Source organism: Tauraco erythrolophus, chromosome 4, assembly GCF_009769465.1.
Source record: "Tauraco erythrolophus isolate bTauEry1 chromosome 4, bTauEry1.pri, whole genome shotgun sequence".
In the NCBI taxonomy this organism is placed as follows: Eukaryota; Metazoa; Chordata; class Aves; order Musophagiformes; family Musophagidae; genus Tauraco; species Tauraco erythrolophus.
Window position 1 is genome coordinate 40,456,927 of NC_141468.1, and position 14,538 is coordinate 40,471,464.

Below are 14,538 nucleotides of genomic sequence, written 5' to 3' on the forward strand. Positions count from 1 at the left end.
CTGAGGTGCCAAAATTGCAGTTTGCTCGAGTCAAAAAACAGTTTACAAAGGGGACTTCAGATTTTTCTAATGTGGCATAATTACAGGCATGAAGCTTTGATGGATTATGGATTTTAATCTTGCTATAAATAGAACAAGAAAGTTGCAATCAGGGACACAGAAATTTTTTTCCCACTTTGTACTTGAAAGAGGCGTAGACCTTGCCTTTGCTGCTTCAGCTAACAGTTGTCTGCTGATAACGCTCTTGGTAATAAAAGCAAAATTCCAAGTCAGAGTTCAAATAATGTTCTGCTTTCAACCTTCTTTTTGTGTACTGTGTGACGTGCTGCATTGCAATGTTTGAGAATAATAAACTGAATGTTTAATCAAACATCAGACAAATTGTACTAAAAGTTGGACAGCTTCCTTACTTTCAACTTTTTTTTTTTTTTACACATGTAAAAGTGTATTGGTATTTTTTGCTAAAACTGGGAAAAATAGAAAGTAGGAAAATGCTACCTCATTTTTAACGTCTTTTAAATCACTGTTTATTTCAATTTATACAGTTTTTCCATACAAATATTTGCAACAGTTTGAATTTCAAAAAACATAACATAGACGATAAATATCATGCTATTAAAGTATTAAATTTGTACAAAAATACTTTACAGTTTAATACTTATTTGTTACAAATAAAAATACATATTTAAGTGACTCATGAACTTTTTTTTTTTTTTAAACATGATTCAGCATTGAATGTCGTTCTGACCTTTCCTGGCAGTGCTGAAATAGAAATCAGAGATACTTGTGTGTGCAGGGCAGGTGAGCTTGTTCATGTATTGGAAACAGCAACAGGGATACAGTTAAACAGTTTAAATTGACCAGAAACAACTCTGTAAGGTGATTGCTTAGGTACGGAGACTCTACAAATGTACAAATCCAGTATCTTTATATTCACCAATAACAAGAATTACCAATAACAACTTGAATACCGGAATAAACCAAAGCAGCTGCTGGTGAGCGTGTAAAGCAACTGGCAGTATTTTATTGCTTGGGGGGAGAGGGGAGAGGAGAGAATTTGTGTGATGTGTTTGTAAAATATATTTACAGTTTTAAATTCTAAAAACGTGTTGCAGGGGGTAATGTTTATCATAAAGAAGGCTGAAAACAAAGCATATTAAACAGGACTTGTGTCCCTTCAGGAAATTGTTTGACTTAAAAAGCTCACGTGTGACAGTACAAGTTTACAGGTTTATGGATCGTTAAAGAGCTTTTGTATCAATCTTCCACTGACATAGTTTAAAAAAAGCCATTTTCTTTTAAAACCTTTCTAACTTGTTTGAACTCATTTCAGGTTTACTCTTGTCAGTAATCCTCCTTCAGAGGTTTTATCCCACTAAAAAAGTCTCTGCTTAAAAATCCCCACAGGTGGCAAGACATACTGTTAAATATTTCATTGCATAGGGAATAACACATGTTCTAACAAAATTTACCAAAGTGGAGGAGTAATGTTCACCGCCTACTGCAGCTTTCTACAAGCATTTTGTTAAATGATCTAAACCGTGCTTTGTATGAAGAGTGCACGCTTCTTGCCAGCAGAATGAAGGTCCCCAAAGTCACAGCTCCAGCCATTTAACAGGAGAACCCGGTGCAGCATACCCCTCTTCCTTGTCAAGCAGACAGCACCTTTCTGATAAAATGTTTTTAAAAAACATGTCACCTGGACACCACTGTTAGCAGAGGTTAACTCCGTGCTTTTTCCCTCACAGCAGCTGCTGCTGAAGGGAGAGGAACACTTAAATCATGTTTTAAACATCTCCCCGGTTTCTTATGTGGGGGGAAGAAGGCCCTTAACGATTTCTCGTGCTGTTGCTAATGATAGATTGTTTAGAATGGAATGACTCGCCTTAACAAAGAATTAAACTTTTTCAAAAGTAACCGAGAATTAATAGAACCCTTGAGACAGACAGTCTGACCTCCTGTGCTTTTTAGCGCTCTGTAGCACTGAGCCTCACTCTCAGAGAACTCTTAAAGGGATTTAGCACCATAATTGTCTTTCGTCACCGAATGTCCCACTAAATGATTTTCTGCTATAACGTATTTGTAGGATCCCGTGTCTCTGGATTAAGATTAGCGTGTCCACCCTGTGGAAGGAAGGCGTTGTTCTGATCGCTCCACTCCCCACTCGCTGAACTCTGTTGTTCTGAGCTCCCTTTCTGAGACGCCAGTGGGTTCCTGCTAATCACCAGTTCCAGCTTATTGCCAGATTCTGCGATGAGGGGCACAACTAGACAGCAGTCAAAGTCTCTAGTGCGAACGTGGTTTACCTGAACGATTAGAAGATCGGGGTTTGTTACCATTTTAGGAAAAAGAAATGAGATCACGAGAGAAACAGATTCATCCTTGAGACCATGGAACCTGATTTAAATATTCCAGGTAGAGAATCACCCAATACAAGACTATTTAACCATGGTGTCTGATCTGAAGACACCAGTGAAGTTTTCTACTCGCCCCTCAAGAGAAGGTAGCTAAAGTGGGGGCGTATTTCCACTGGTGATAGCTGTTAGCAGCTGTCACAATGCCCACTCCATAAATGACATTTAAAAGCACACAGTTTTTCTGTCTTTCATGGTGTCCATTAATTTAAATGCAATACATCGCATCTAAAATTTTGATTCAGTTCAGGTCTTCTCTGGTTTTATATAATACACATAAATTTATTTGAAGTATTTTATTGGGCTAGTTGACAAATAATTTATTTTTTTTCACCACAGTCCAACTTGGCACTCTGGTAAGTGTGGTGCTGACTGAATGTTAACGTTATTTCAACTGTGTCAGGCGACAACTTGGATTAAGCACAGAAACAATTCTCAAATCTATCAAGAACAGCAAAAATTACAAATCTATCTGGAAATTCTTTGGGAAATTTCAACTTGCCAGTGAGCCCTTGTATGTCTCCTTTGGAATTCTGAAATACCTAACATTCTGAAAGAATTTGTTTATATAAATATGACACAGAAGAGAGGGCTCCAGGGAGATCTTACAGCAGCCTTCCAGTACCTAAAGGGGGCCTGCAAGAAAGCTGGAGAGGGACTTTTTACAAGGGTGTGTAGTGATAGACAAGGGGCAATGGCTTGAAACTGAAAGAGGGCAGATTTAGATTAGATGTAAGGAAGAAATTTTTTACTATGAGGGTGGTGAGGCACTGGAACAGGTTGCCCAGAAAGTTTTGGATGCCCCATCCCTGGAAGTGTTCCAGGCCAGGCTGGATGAGGCTTTGAGCAACTGGATGTAGTCGAGGGTTTCCCTGCCCATGGCAGGGGGGTTGGAACTAGATGATCTTTGAGGTCCCTTCCAACCCAAACCATTCTTTGATGTCACAGAAAAATCTACCCTTAGTGCCACTGCATAAAAGCCCAAGTCACCATGAATTGCTGCCTTTTCTTACCAAGGCTCCAAGTGATTTACACAGCCTGTGGCACAGAGCAATTACCATCATTTGTCCTTCTTCCAGTCCCCCTACACACATTCTTTCCCAGTAGAAAGGCGAAAGAACAGTACTGGAGATAATGTAGCAATGTAGATGATAAGACTGTTCCAAATAAGTGATGAAAACACTTCCTGCAGTTTTCCACTGGGTATTCAAATAACCAAACAGCCTGTGATATGGTTACAGATCCTTTTAGAAAGTAATCTGCATATCATGGCCCTTCACGCGAAACCTGTGCGGTGCCAGAAACGTTACCTGTAAAAGTCGGTCGTATGGTTTTAAACCTCCCAGGTCACCAGGGCCAGCTGGGCGAATGTTCTTAACGTACACTCCTTTTTCCAATAAACCATCTGAGACACTGAACCCGAAGTCTTCTCCATCAGAGTCCTTGTACAAAGTTACCTGTGGAGGTGATGTGACATGATGAGAAGGAAAAAACCTTTGTCCACGTTTCTACAAGCATTAGGCAGGCTTTCTTCCTAAGGTGGTTTTGGTGGGGTTTTTGCACATCAGAGAGATCACTTACCTATTGTTTGGTACTTACAGTATTAAGAGTTATCTCCATTTTGACATTCTAGTAACATGCTCAGAACCCACCTTATTCTTCCGTAATAAACAACGGCCCTTTTCACTTCTGCTTGTCAGCTGGAAATTTGCAGTATTCAGCCCACCTTTTGTGGTGTCATTTTTTTAAATCTTAGTTTTCTGTTACCTTGTTCTCTAGTTGCCAGGATCCAAGTACAGGAGTAGATTTAGTTTTGCTTCAGGCATGAAGACCTGGCCTCAACCCAACAATTGGTGGTGTGTCTTCCAAAACTTCCAGAGAGTATAAACGTCACTGGCACCGTAAGCCCTAGCCAGCCTGGTTTTGGCCAGGCAGTGGTCCACCCTGTAAAGCCTAATCTCAAAAGTGCTCAGTATAAGAGTTCTAATGCAATCTTTTAAGATTAAAAGTACAAACAAGGCTCCTTCAGACAGAGCTTGCAGGCAGTGTGCTCACAGTTACATAGCCATGAGATGATCACTCAAAAGCAGGAAATAGAAGTTAATAAAACTGTTAGGAGAAGGTTTTTCAGGTGTTCAGAGAACAAGGCCTCGTAGGTAGTTTTGTGACTTCAGTTATTTGATGGGAAAAGATTCAGAGACTTCTTTGTAGGTATGTGGTATGCTTAGGTTTTATTTCTGTGAGGTTTTTATTTGTTCTTGCTGCTCTCTCACATCAGGAATGCAGACCTATGCAAGTAAATTGTGAGTCAGGGGTGTGACATCTGACTGACACTCATGCTGGCACAAAATGTGGGTGCAGATACAGTCACACATTGAAAATGGTGCTTTTACTGCTATAGCTTAGGTCAGTTTGGGTTCAAATACTGGTTTTTGTCGTACCTTGGCCAGTAAAACAACAACATTAAGAGTGCTCTGTAGTTTTATAATGGCTTGGTACTAGTACTGCTCCGTGTGCTGCATCCTCGTGTGTGCAGCCACTGAATTCCTTTCTAGTGTTTCTGAATTACAGAATCATTCAAATTGAAGGGGACTTCGGGAAGTCTCTAGACCAACCTCCTGCTCAAGGCAGGCCCAGACCAAATTCAGACTGTGCTGCCAAGGACTCAGTCAGTATTCCCTAGAAGAGTGCCAAGGCACCGCAGTGCTGGGGCACAGCGCAAAAGCTTCAGAGATGCGGCCTTAAGTGCCATTGTGAAAAGCTAAGCAAGAACAGACAAGGTGGTCTCAAAACAGGAGTGAAAGATTTGGTCAGATGAACAAACAGCACAGATAGTTGGTTTTGGGTTTTCTTCCTGCTCTTTGCAGTCTCCTTGGCTTTACTTGGCTTTAGTGGTATATCAGCAGTGCTCTAACCAGAACAAGAATGGAGTCACTAGTGAGTTTGGTAGCTATCCTGGGCAACAGCTGGGAGAAGTTAGACACAATGCCAGCTGCTGCAGCATTAGCACTGTTTTATCTGTAGACGTGGCCGGTGCATTGCTGGGCTGCTGTGAGAACATCTCTTCCTCATGCCACAGTAAGCACAAATACCCACACACAGTATTCGTCCCTTACTTCACACCAGTTCCTCCTCTTCCCTTGTTTTCCTCCCTCTGTTCAGCACAGCAAAGCGGAAAGCCACACCTAAAGTCCCATTAACTAAGCTGAAGGTTTTCTCCCTGCCAGTGACTTTTTTGGGTATGAGCTGTCAGTTTCAACTTCCCAGTGGCTGCTGTGTTTAAGGTCTTTGCCTTCTTTTCTCCTATCTTCCCCCAAAGAAACCTCTTGCTGAACCTGTCATACTTCTTCCATTTCAGTGCAAATTTTAGGAGTCAATGGGTATTCCAGCTACTGAGAAACCTATCTGCAAATTCAAAATAATTCATCATAGAATGATTTTAATTTATATCAACAGCTGCTGTACCAGCAGCACTCTGGGAAGCTTCTAATAATTTGTTATCACCAGAGGCTTTTGTTTGTGATATCATAGCATGTCTAACATTGCTTTGATCTGAAGTAAGTTTGAAGCTGCTATGAAAGAGCTGTAAGACTACCATTCTAAAAGACAAAAAAACATAAATAAAGGAGGGAGATACATGTTATTGACAGATTTGTATGCATATCTTAGCAAAAAGGAAAAATAATTATCACTGGACCAAGACACAAATTCTTGTCAAATGAGGTACTTTTTTTCCCTCACCATCACAAAGGAGTGCTTCATGTTAACTGCTTCTTAAAGAAGTCTTGAAAAGTAAACGTAAAAATGTGACACGGTGCCTACGAGGAGAAGACTTAAAATACTATATACTGTTCTAGCACAGATGGCACAATTTTTAGACAGAACTTCCCCTTTCCGCCTACATCTTTTCCCCTTCCTCTTCCTTTAGGCACTGGAGTTAAATGGAGCTGGATCCAACCTCAGATGAACTACAAAAGCTTACAAAACAGGGAACTCTCTGAAGCCATCTAGACTGTATTCTTGTCCTAAGGCAGGTTCAACTGCATCTAACCCACTTCTGAGAGACATTTCTCTGTCCTGCTTTTTAAAATCTCCAGTGAGGGAGACTCCACAGTCTATTAAAGTTGTCCCTTGCAGTGCTTCAGATGTTCTCCTTGGGTCTAAACTAAATCAGCCTTCTGAGACTGAAGCCTGCTGCTATCCACAGAGAACATCACTTTATTCTCTCCTTCTCTGCAGCGATGTGAAACAAGGCTTGTTTTTCGCTGGACTCCTTCTTCTAATTTTTCAGACCCCAAACTGGACACTCTATTTAAGACTTTATCAAAGCCACCCTGGAGCAGAGGATAATTCTGCATGTACTACAGATGGCTGTCCCATTTGTATGTTCTAACATAGTTTTGCTTTTTTTCCCTGTTTTTAGTGAGCGGTCTATCAGCAAACAAAATACACACAAATTCTGCTCTACAGGTCTATAGGAAGTGCCATTCCACATTAGCTCACCTTACCTTGTGTCTTGTCTGTAACAATGCATGTGCTACTTCATGCCTGGCTTGCGAGCCAAAAAATGGGGCGTTGCAAATGCTAAGGGCTGTGAAAGTGGAGTTTTGCTGCAGAGGGAGAGGGGGAAGTGCTGCAATGGGGAGGGGGGCACAGAGTGAGGAGAGGAGCAGAACTTGAGACTGATCATTCCAAGTCTTTTATTGTCCTCTGACTTCTTCGGATTGGACTTTCTTGATTTATATGGACTGAGCACCCTGGAAGGAAATTACTCATTACCCTGCAATTGCAACTTTTATGTATCAAAACATTTTCTCATTTCTGTGGTTCTTCAGATCTACAGATCCTAGCATATTTTTAAAAACTGTTTCCTCTATGGCTATCTTCTCTTGACTTTTGGTTTACTTAACAAGAGCTTGGAAATTAAAGAAACAGATACTGACTTAAGGGATGAGGTTGCAATTTGTTGCATGTTTGACAGCTGTCACGTTTTTTAGGTGCAAGTCATCTGCAGAGAACTTTCTTTTGTATTATAGGTTATAATTTTGGGGCTACTTCTCTTTAGGGCAGTGTATATTCACAGAGTAAAAATCCTGCTGTCTGAAATACCCACGTTTTTCTTTAATAACGGGTATGGGCAAAGCCCTCCCACACAGGTTTCTCATCTTTGCTTGCCAGTAGTGCAGCCCTGTGTGAAGGGTATGAGATTGCAGGCAATTCATGCAACACCTAAATCATGCTAGTTTATCCGTACTTCTGATCACAACTGTTTGGAGGGTATGATCTCAATAGCGCAATCTCCATTATAGGCCATTTGTTAGATTTTTAAATTTACATCAGGAGCCTAAGGGAAGAAGAAAGCCGAAATGGAAATTTAATTAATATTTCATAAGCAATTAAATAGTTACAAATTTTAAACAGAAGCTTACAAGTTTTCAGTCTGTTTCTATGCCTCTCCTCCCTCTCGAATCTCTGGGAAAACGCTTAATTTAAATTCATACATCTTACACAGATCAGCTATTGAGGTATTTTAACTGACTGTAATTTTACGTTAATGACTACTTGCAATAATAATATTGAAAAATTATCTAATGTCTAGTGCATATTTTTGCTCTCAGAGGAATGCACGCTCTATGAAACTTTTAAAAAATGGTCCACTATGATTTTTAGAAAAATATTAATCTATATGATTACCTAGGTAGATAAAATAAATTAAAGACATTAATTAAATTTGGGTACTGATACAGCAATATGCTATCCAGCTAAATTAAACGTTCCTTATTAAACCATCTAAAGCAAATGTTTGAAGAGATTTCTGTGACACTTATCTCAATCCGAGCTTCCTCAGGACAAAGACAGTTCAAGTACACATTTGGTGAATGTAAAGCAGTGAGGTAAGAAAGAGCAGTGACAAATTCAGGTTAACTTGCTGCAAAGTTTGCAGCACTCAGCAAAATAACACTCAGGACTGTGTTACCTTTCTGACAGGTGTATAGCTGAGAAGGACAAGGTAGTAATGTCATCTGCTCACCATGCTGTTCCATTAGACTTACTCATTTCTGTTTGTAGCCTGAGCAGCTTTTCTGCAGTCTTATTCTCTCTTACCCTATCCAATCAGACTGGCTATTGATGCATTTCATTTCTACGTGTGGCTTTTTCTTTGGTAGAATCATGTACTCTCACTCTCTCACAATCAGATTATGGAAAACTAGTGGAACATCGACCTTAGCTGGTCTACCTTTCTGGAATCAAACTAAGGTATGAACTCTGATCTACAGGGCACACAGGCATGCAGAGTCATTGCACTGAGACAGTAAAAAGGGACCTGGACTGTCCTGGTGAAGAAACCGGGAAAGCTCAGCAGCGTACAGTCAAGTACATGCTTGAATGTCTTGCCGAGGTAAGTCTTAGGCAAGCTGTGTCTTAGCTTCTGTTTCCAAGACTGTTTATCCCATCACAGTTTTCCAAAAGAGTTCTTATTTCACGAGTTGTCCTGTCAGTGGCCCAGCTGATTAAGACATTTGCCTGCAGAGGGCAGAGCATGTTTACCAGCAAGACCTGTTACGAAAAATACTTCAGGCATTTATCTGACAGTGAAGTCATTCCTGTGACATTGCAGCTGTTTTGGAAAACTATGATCGGACAAGTTGTCCCTGAGAAATAGCAACTGAACAGGTTATTAAACTAGAGGCCTAACATAGAAATTAAGAAGGGGAGAGAAAATAATAGGCACATTGCTACACAAGAAACAGTAAGAAAAGTAACAAATAAGAACCTGCTAAGACGGGCATGAATACAAAAGCAGTCCATGATGCTTGGGTTAACCTGCATGTGTCATCATCGGGGTAAAAGCCCACTTTGGTGAATCAGACTGTAAGATACAGTCATTGGTTCCTATTTTTCTTAAATGACTGGCTCAAATTTTAGATTTTTAGAAAGGCAATGACTCTTTTCTGGATGACAGAACAGACAGTATAAGCGAAGTCAACATCACTTCAGCAGACAGTGCAAAAGTGGTTATGTCATCTGAACAAAAACCGGCAATCACTAAAATGGAAAGTCACCGCAAATCTTTAAAAAAAGAAAACTGAAGAGAGAGCAAGCTTGAGGACAGGATATTTTTTACTGTACAGGACTCTAAGAGCCAGCAGCTATTATAGAATACCGACTCATTAATAGAAATCTGACTCCTCCCCTCCAGCAAAGGATTTATTTTATCAATCATGAAAGGCTGGGTTTATAATCCATAGGAGAAAACTGTGCTTTTGCTGAATGTGAACACACCATGAAATACCTACTGGTGTAGTTTTGTTTTACATCTCACATCAAGCTGGATACATGAATAGCTTAAAACCATCCCAACACATCCTACTGATGGTTTACATTGGCAACGGATTAATTTTCCGTATATAAGATCCACCCTTCGCTGTTTTCCACAAACACTTGTTCAGCCCATACTCAGTGAGTCCTTACCTCACTAAACTGCACTGAATGAACTATGAACTAAATTCAGTCAAATCCACAGGGGCTAGAAACCAAAGCAACTCTCGAGAATGACAACACGTGACCTCGTAACGAAATTTCTCTGCCGCCTCTCTGGGAAGATCTCAGACCTTTAAGAGGAAGATGGGTGCAGGGGATAGGATGCTCATTCCCAGCAAGTAGAACAGCATTATAATGTCCCCCAAAGTTTTGGAAACCGTTTGTTGTTATGGCCTCACTGGACTTTAGACTTGAGCTGGTAGGGTGTTTGTTGTGCATATCTAAAGATACTTTATCCAGAACTTCCTTGGGGGTGGAGAACCACCCTCATATCACCAGGTGATTTCAACAGTCTTGAGCAGTGCAAAGTTGCATAGACTGAAGATTATTTATCCTTTTTAAAACAAAGGAATTATAAAGAGAAGACAAGCAATAGCTAATTTGAAATAACATTCTATATTATGTACATTGAGTCTCATGTATTTGATTCAAAATGAGTGTTAATTTGAAAAAGGACCAATGGGAGCCCCAAACCCTCCTCAGTAATTTCCTAAAGAAATGTATTTTCTAGAAATTAAACTTTGCTTTCTTAATGAACACATTTTGCAGAGATGAGTTATTGGTATTGTCAATTCAAATTACCAGTGGATCCTCCTTGCAAAAGAGCAGTCCCTTTTGAGGATTTATTGTAAAACAAAATAGTAGACAAGGATGCATCTTATTTGTTTGTTTCCCCCACAAGGATATATCATTAATGTGTTTGTAAGAACTAATATGCATGGCCCCCAAATTACATCTGTGGAGTCATTATAAAAAGTGCTTACTGTATTGCCACATAATTAGATTCCCTATGCTGAATGTATTATTTCAAAGCTGTCAAAAGAAAAATTACAGACCTTGTGTAACTCCACAGGAGTTGGTGACATGATTTCTTTCATTTCTTGCTTAATTTTTCTCAGAACCATGGACTTTCTCCCCACATCTGATGGCAATGTGTTGCTACGAGTAGCTTGACTGTAATGTGGCCTTACAGTACTTCTTTCCTGGAAGCTGGCTTGTCTTCCCAGCTGGCTACGAGGTTGTGGGTTTTCGTGATTCAAACTCAGTGTACTTCCTGACATAATTGTGGCCTAAAGCATTAATGAACAGGTTAATTTTTAACAGAGAATGTGGGTTAAGTAAGTGGTTAATTCATAGCAGTAGGAAAAACGTCTCTATTCTTTGTTAAAACACAATCACTCAGGGCACAGCAAAAGGCAAGAGGAAAGATGGTCAATCTGCTTGCAAGTCACTATAAAATAAAGAACCACAACAAAACACAACAGCAATAACAGAACCCTACGGACAAAAGTTTCCAGACGGCATTTCAAACTAAAATACTGAGCACTAGAACAGCTATGCTTGTGAGCTAGTCCCCTGGCAGACTGAAGAGTGTGTAGTATAACTGCTTATTTTTAAAATATTTTACACGTAAGTGAAATGACATTTTGAGTTGCGGCGTAATTGCGTTTGTTGGAATAGGAGCTCTAGGAAGGCATTTACAATTCAGACTGTGTGTGCAAGGTAAAAAAACGTGAGTCAGCAGAATCTGTAGGCAGCTGTAGAGTCAGCACTGGCAGAGAGCGTGCCCGGATACCCTCCTGGGCCGGGATGCTCAGTGCAGGTGAGCCCACTGCCTGGGAAGAAACTTTGCGTAACACACATGTTGCAAGAGTAACTGCCTCAGCTTAGCACTAACGCTTCAGAGATACAAGCCCCCGTCTCACTGCTGTTTTTAAACTCCGTAAAAGCTAGCCTTTTATGTTAGATGCAAGAATACACGGAGGGTGAAATCTTGAAAGAAGATGACGGCAGTCATCTCATCCACTGGGTGGGACGGACTGACACGAAAAGCACCCATGCACAGCAAGGAGCCTCCTCCCTTGTGAAAGAATTGCTGCTCTGGGGAACGGGAGGCAAACGCACTCTGGCACAGCCATGGTACAAAGGAGCCACTGCTGGGGTAGAGTAGGCTGAATTTCTCATTTATTCTCCCTGGTGCTGATGGATAAGTAAAAAGGGAAAGTAAAAAACCTGAACTCTGGCTGGGACAGGATGCAGGCAGCCTGCTTGAAAATGAGAAGTAAAAATGAAGGGGAAAACAGGCAAATAAATGTTTGCTTCTGACTCTGGTGAGCACATCTGTCACCCTTCTTTCTCCCAGCTCCAGCACTACTTTCACTACGAGATAATATATTGTAGCCTTAACGGTCTCCCTTGTGCTCAGTAATGACTGATATTACTGCGTGATGGAGCCAAAGCAGCCAGAGAACTTGGCAAACAACAGTTTTCTTTGCTCTTTGGCTGAAGACCTTGAAATGAAAAATGAGGAGGAGTCCTTGACTACACAATGACACTTCATAAAATAGAGGCATCGCCATTCTCAGCATCCTGCCCCACTGAATGAGCCTTGCTTTCTTTTCAGAGCCGTGGGTTGTGCAACATGGTGATGCTATAAATGATACGGCATCTACAGCTCTGAATTTCACTTTTGTGAAAGGCTGAGGAATATTCAATGTCTCGAAGTAACTGAATTCTGGTCAGCCTGAATGATCTATTTCCATTTTGGAATGATCTATTTCCATATACTTTTATTGTGCTCTGAATATTGAAAATTGCTAGAGAAGCCTGCGGTACCGAACCATATCTAACTATGGAATTAAACCAGTATAACATTTTCTCCTTCATTTCTCTGGTTTGCAGTAACAAATACATGAGAATCACATTTTGCTACCCATACATGTAATACAAAAGCCATAAATCTGAGGAAGTAAATTAATCTGAACTGAAAAACTTTCAGCCAGTTATGCCATTCACATTCCTCCTGGCTGCTAAAGGACTTTATATAACATAAAAATGAAAATGAGATTCTGCCAGTTTTGCAGCTCCAGGAACTTAAAAGAACATAAAAGAAAATATTTTAGGACCTTTCATTCCGCAGCTTTAAGTGGCAGTATAATCTTAATTGTTCTGATTAGACGACTTGGAGAAAAGGTGATTAGAAAAATAAAGACTCAAAAGTTACTCTGTCTGTGTTCCCTTCCCCCTCTACCCCCTCACAATCCAACACGAAGCACGGTTAGATTTGCAATTAACTTCAGGATGAAATGTGAAAATTTGTTAGGTAGTGAAGAAATTGCTGTATAACAAATGTTTCTCACATTGGCATCTTTTTTTGCAGAGTGGTAAGATTATAAGTAAACATTTTGGAAAGATGATTTTCTTTTATGTTCATCTTAATCAAATTAAGTTTCAATTGAAAAGACAACCTCCAACATGCTAAGAAAAGCTGCATAAAGCGTCTGTCAGAGAATGGGATGCGTTGCTGCAGGACGGTTATGCCCACTTAAGAAGTTCTGTGCTATTTGCTGCCTGTGTAGACAGCACCAATGGTTATGAACAGCAGAAGCTGCAAGTCAAAAGCTCTGGGGTGAACATGTTTATAGAATTTTGGTTGCATTGTACAAAAGAAAACAGCTCTGGTTAGGGGCGGGGGAGGCAGCTGCACAAGCGAAAATATAAAGGTAAAGGGTAGGTACCAAGAGAGTCATGTTTCTCAAACACAGACGCCTGTCAGCCTTGTCCTGTGGAGAGGGGTTAAAGCTTTTAAATGAATCGGTGTGATTAGTGCAACTTAAGGGAAAAAAAAAAAAGGAGAAAATAAAATGAATGTAAACCAAACCAAAACAATTATATTTCTCTATAAATGGAAAGAAAGGTTAAGATTGTTCTACCTCTAGTTCCCTCAGAATTCCTGACTGGCCACAGGTCTCTAAATCCTCCAGAGCCTGAGACCAGAAATTTTCCTCCTGGTCAGCCTCGGTGTTATCATGGGTACCTGTGAAGCTAGATTTACAATGAGAGGTTAAAAAACCGTGGACTTCTTTTCCCTCGAAACATACATTTTACACATGTGCCTTGCCACAGATTGCAACGTGAATGACAGAACGTTACGGTAGGTAGGCGGGAGAGTGGGGAAGAGTCGCTGATCAGGAGAGGCTGGATGGACATGCAGAGCACATGACAGACAAGTCTTCTCATAACCTGGCAGTCGCTAGCAGCTGGCAGGATCTGAGCAGCGAGTTATTCAGTAAGGAGATAAATGGATTCCAAGAACAATTCAATACACACTTTTACTGGATTGAAAATGGAACCTCCCTACGAAAATTAATGAATCAACCAGTAGCTGTGTGCAGAGCTGCTCCATGCAACCAATATTTGCAATAAAACCTTTCAACTTCACAGACTTCTCCCAGGGAATACGAAAATAGCCCTCCTTTTTGCAAACAGCACTTTGCAAAAGAGGGATGGTGGTGCTTTTTACCTGATTCCTTCAGCCTAAGCTGCGTTTATCATTATAAATTTAAGCCCACCTGACTGCCATCATATAAACTGCTCCAGTCTCTTCATACACAGACACAGAGAAACTTTCAGGGATGCAACTGTCTTGCACAGAGACTTAGGTCTCTGCTGTTTCATAAACTCACCGAAACCTTATTGCTAGCACTCCTGAGCAAGATGTTGGTGACAGCGACGCTTGGGGAAGTTGCCCAGCAAGAGCGGTCTGATAAAAAACACAACTCTGGACTGCAGCAACATAGCC

At 40.6% G+C, this 14,538-nt stretch overlaps 1 protein-coding gene across 1 annotated transcript in view; it reads right to left on the reverse strand.

The window, feature by feature from the left end:
* Positions 1 to 2,069: 2,069 nt before the first annotated feature.
* Positions 2,070 to 14,538, reverse strand: part of GRIP1 (glutamate receptor interacting protein 1) — a 234,943-nt gene continuing 222,474 nt past the window's right edge. The window contains 5 exon segments of the mRNA XM_086609897.1: positions 2,070 to 2,306; positions 3,725 to 3,871; positions 10,793 to 11,026; positions 13,475 to 13,519; positions 13,670 to 13,781. Coding sequence (XP_086466023.1) covers positions 2,070 to 2,306; positions 3,725 to 3,871; positions 10,793 to 11,026; positions 13,475 to 13,519; positions 13,670 to 13,781 — 775 coding nt within the window.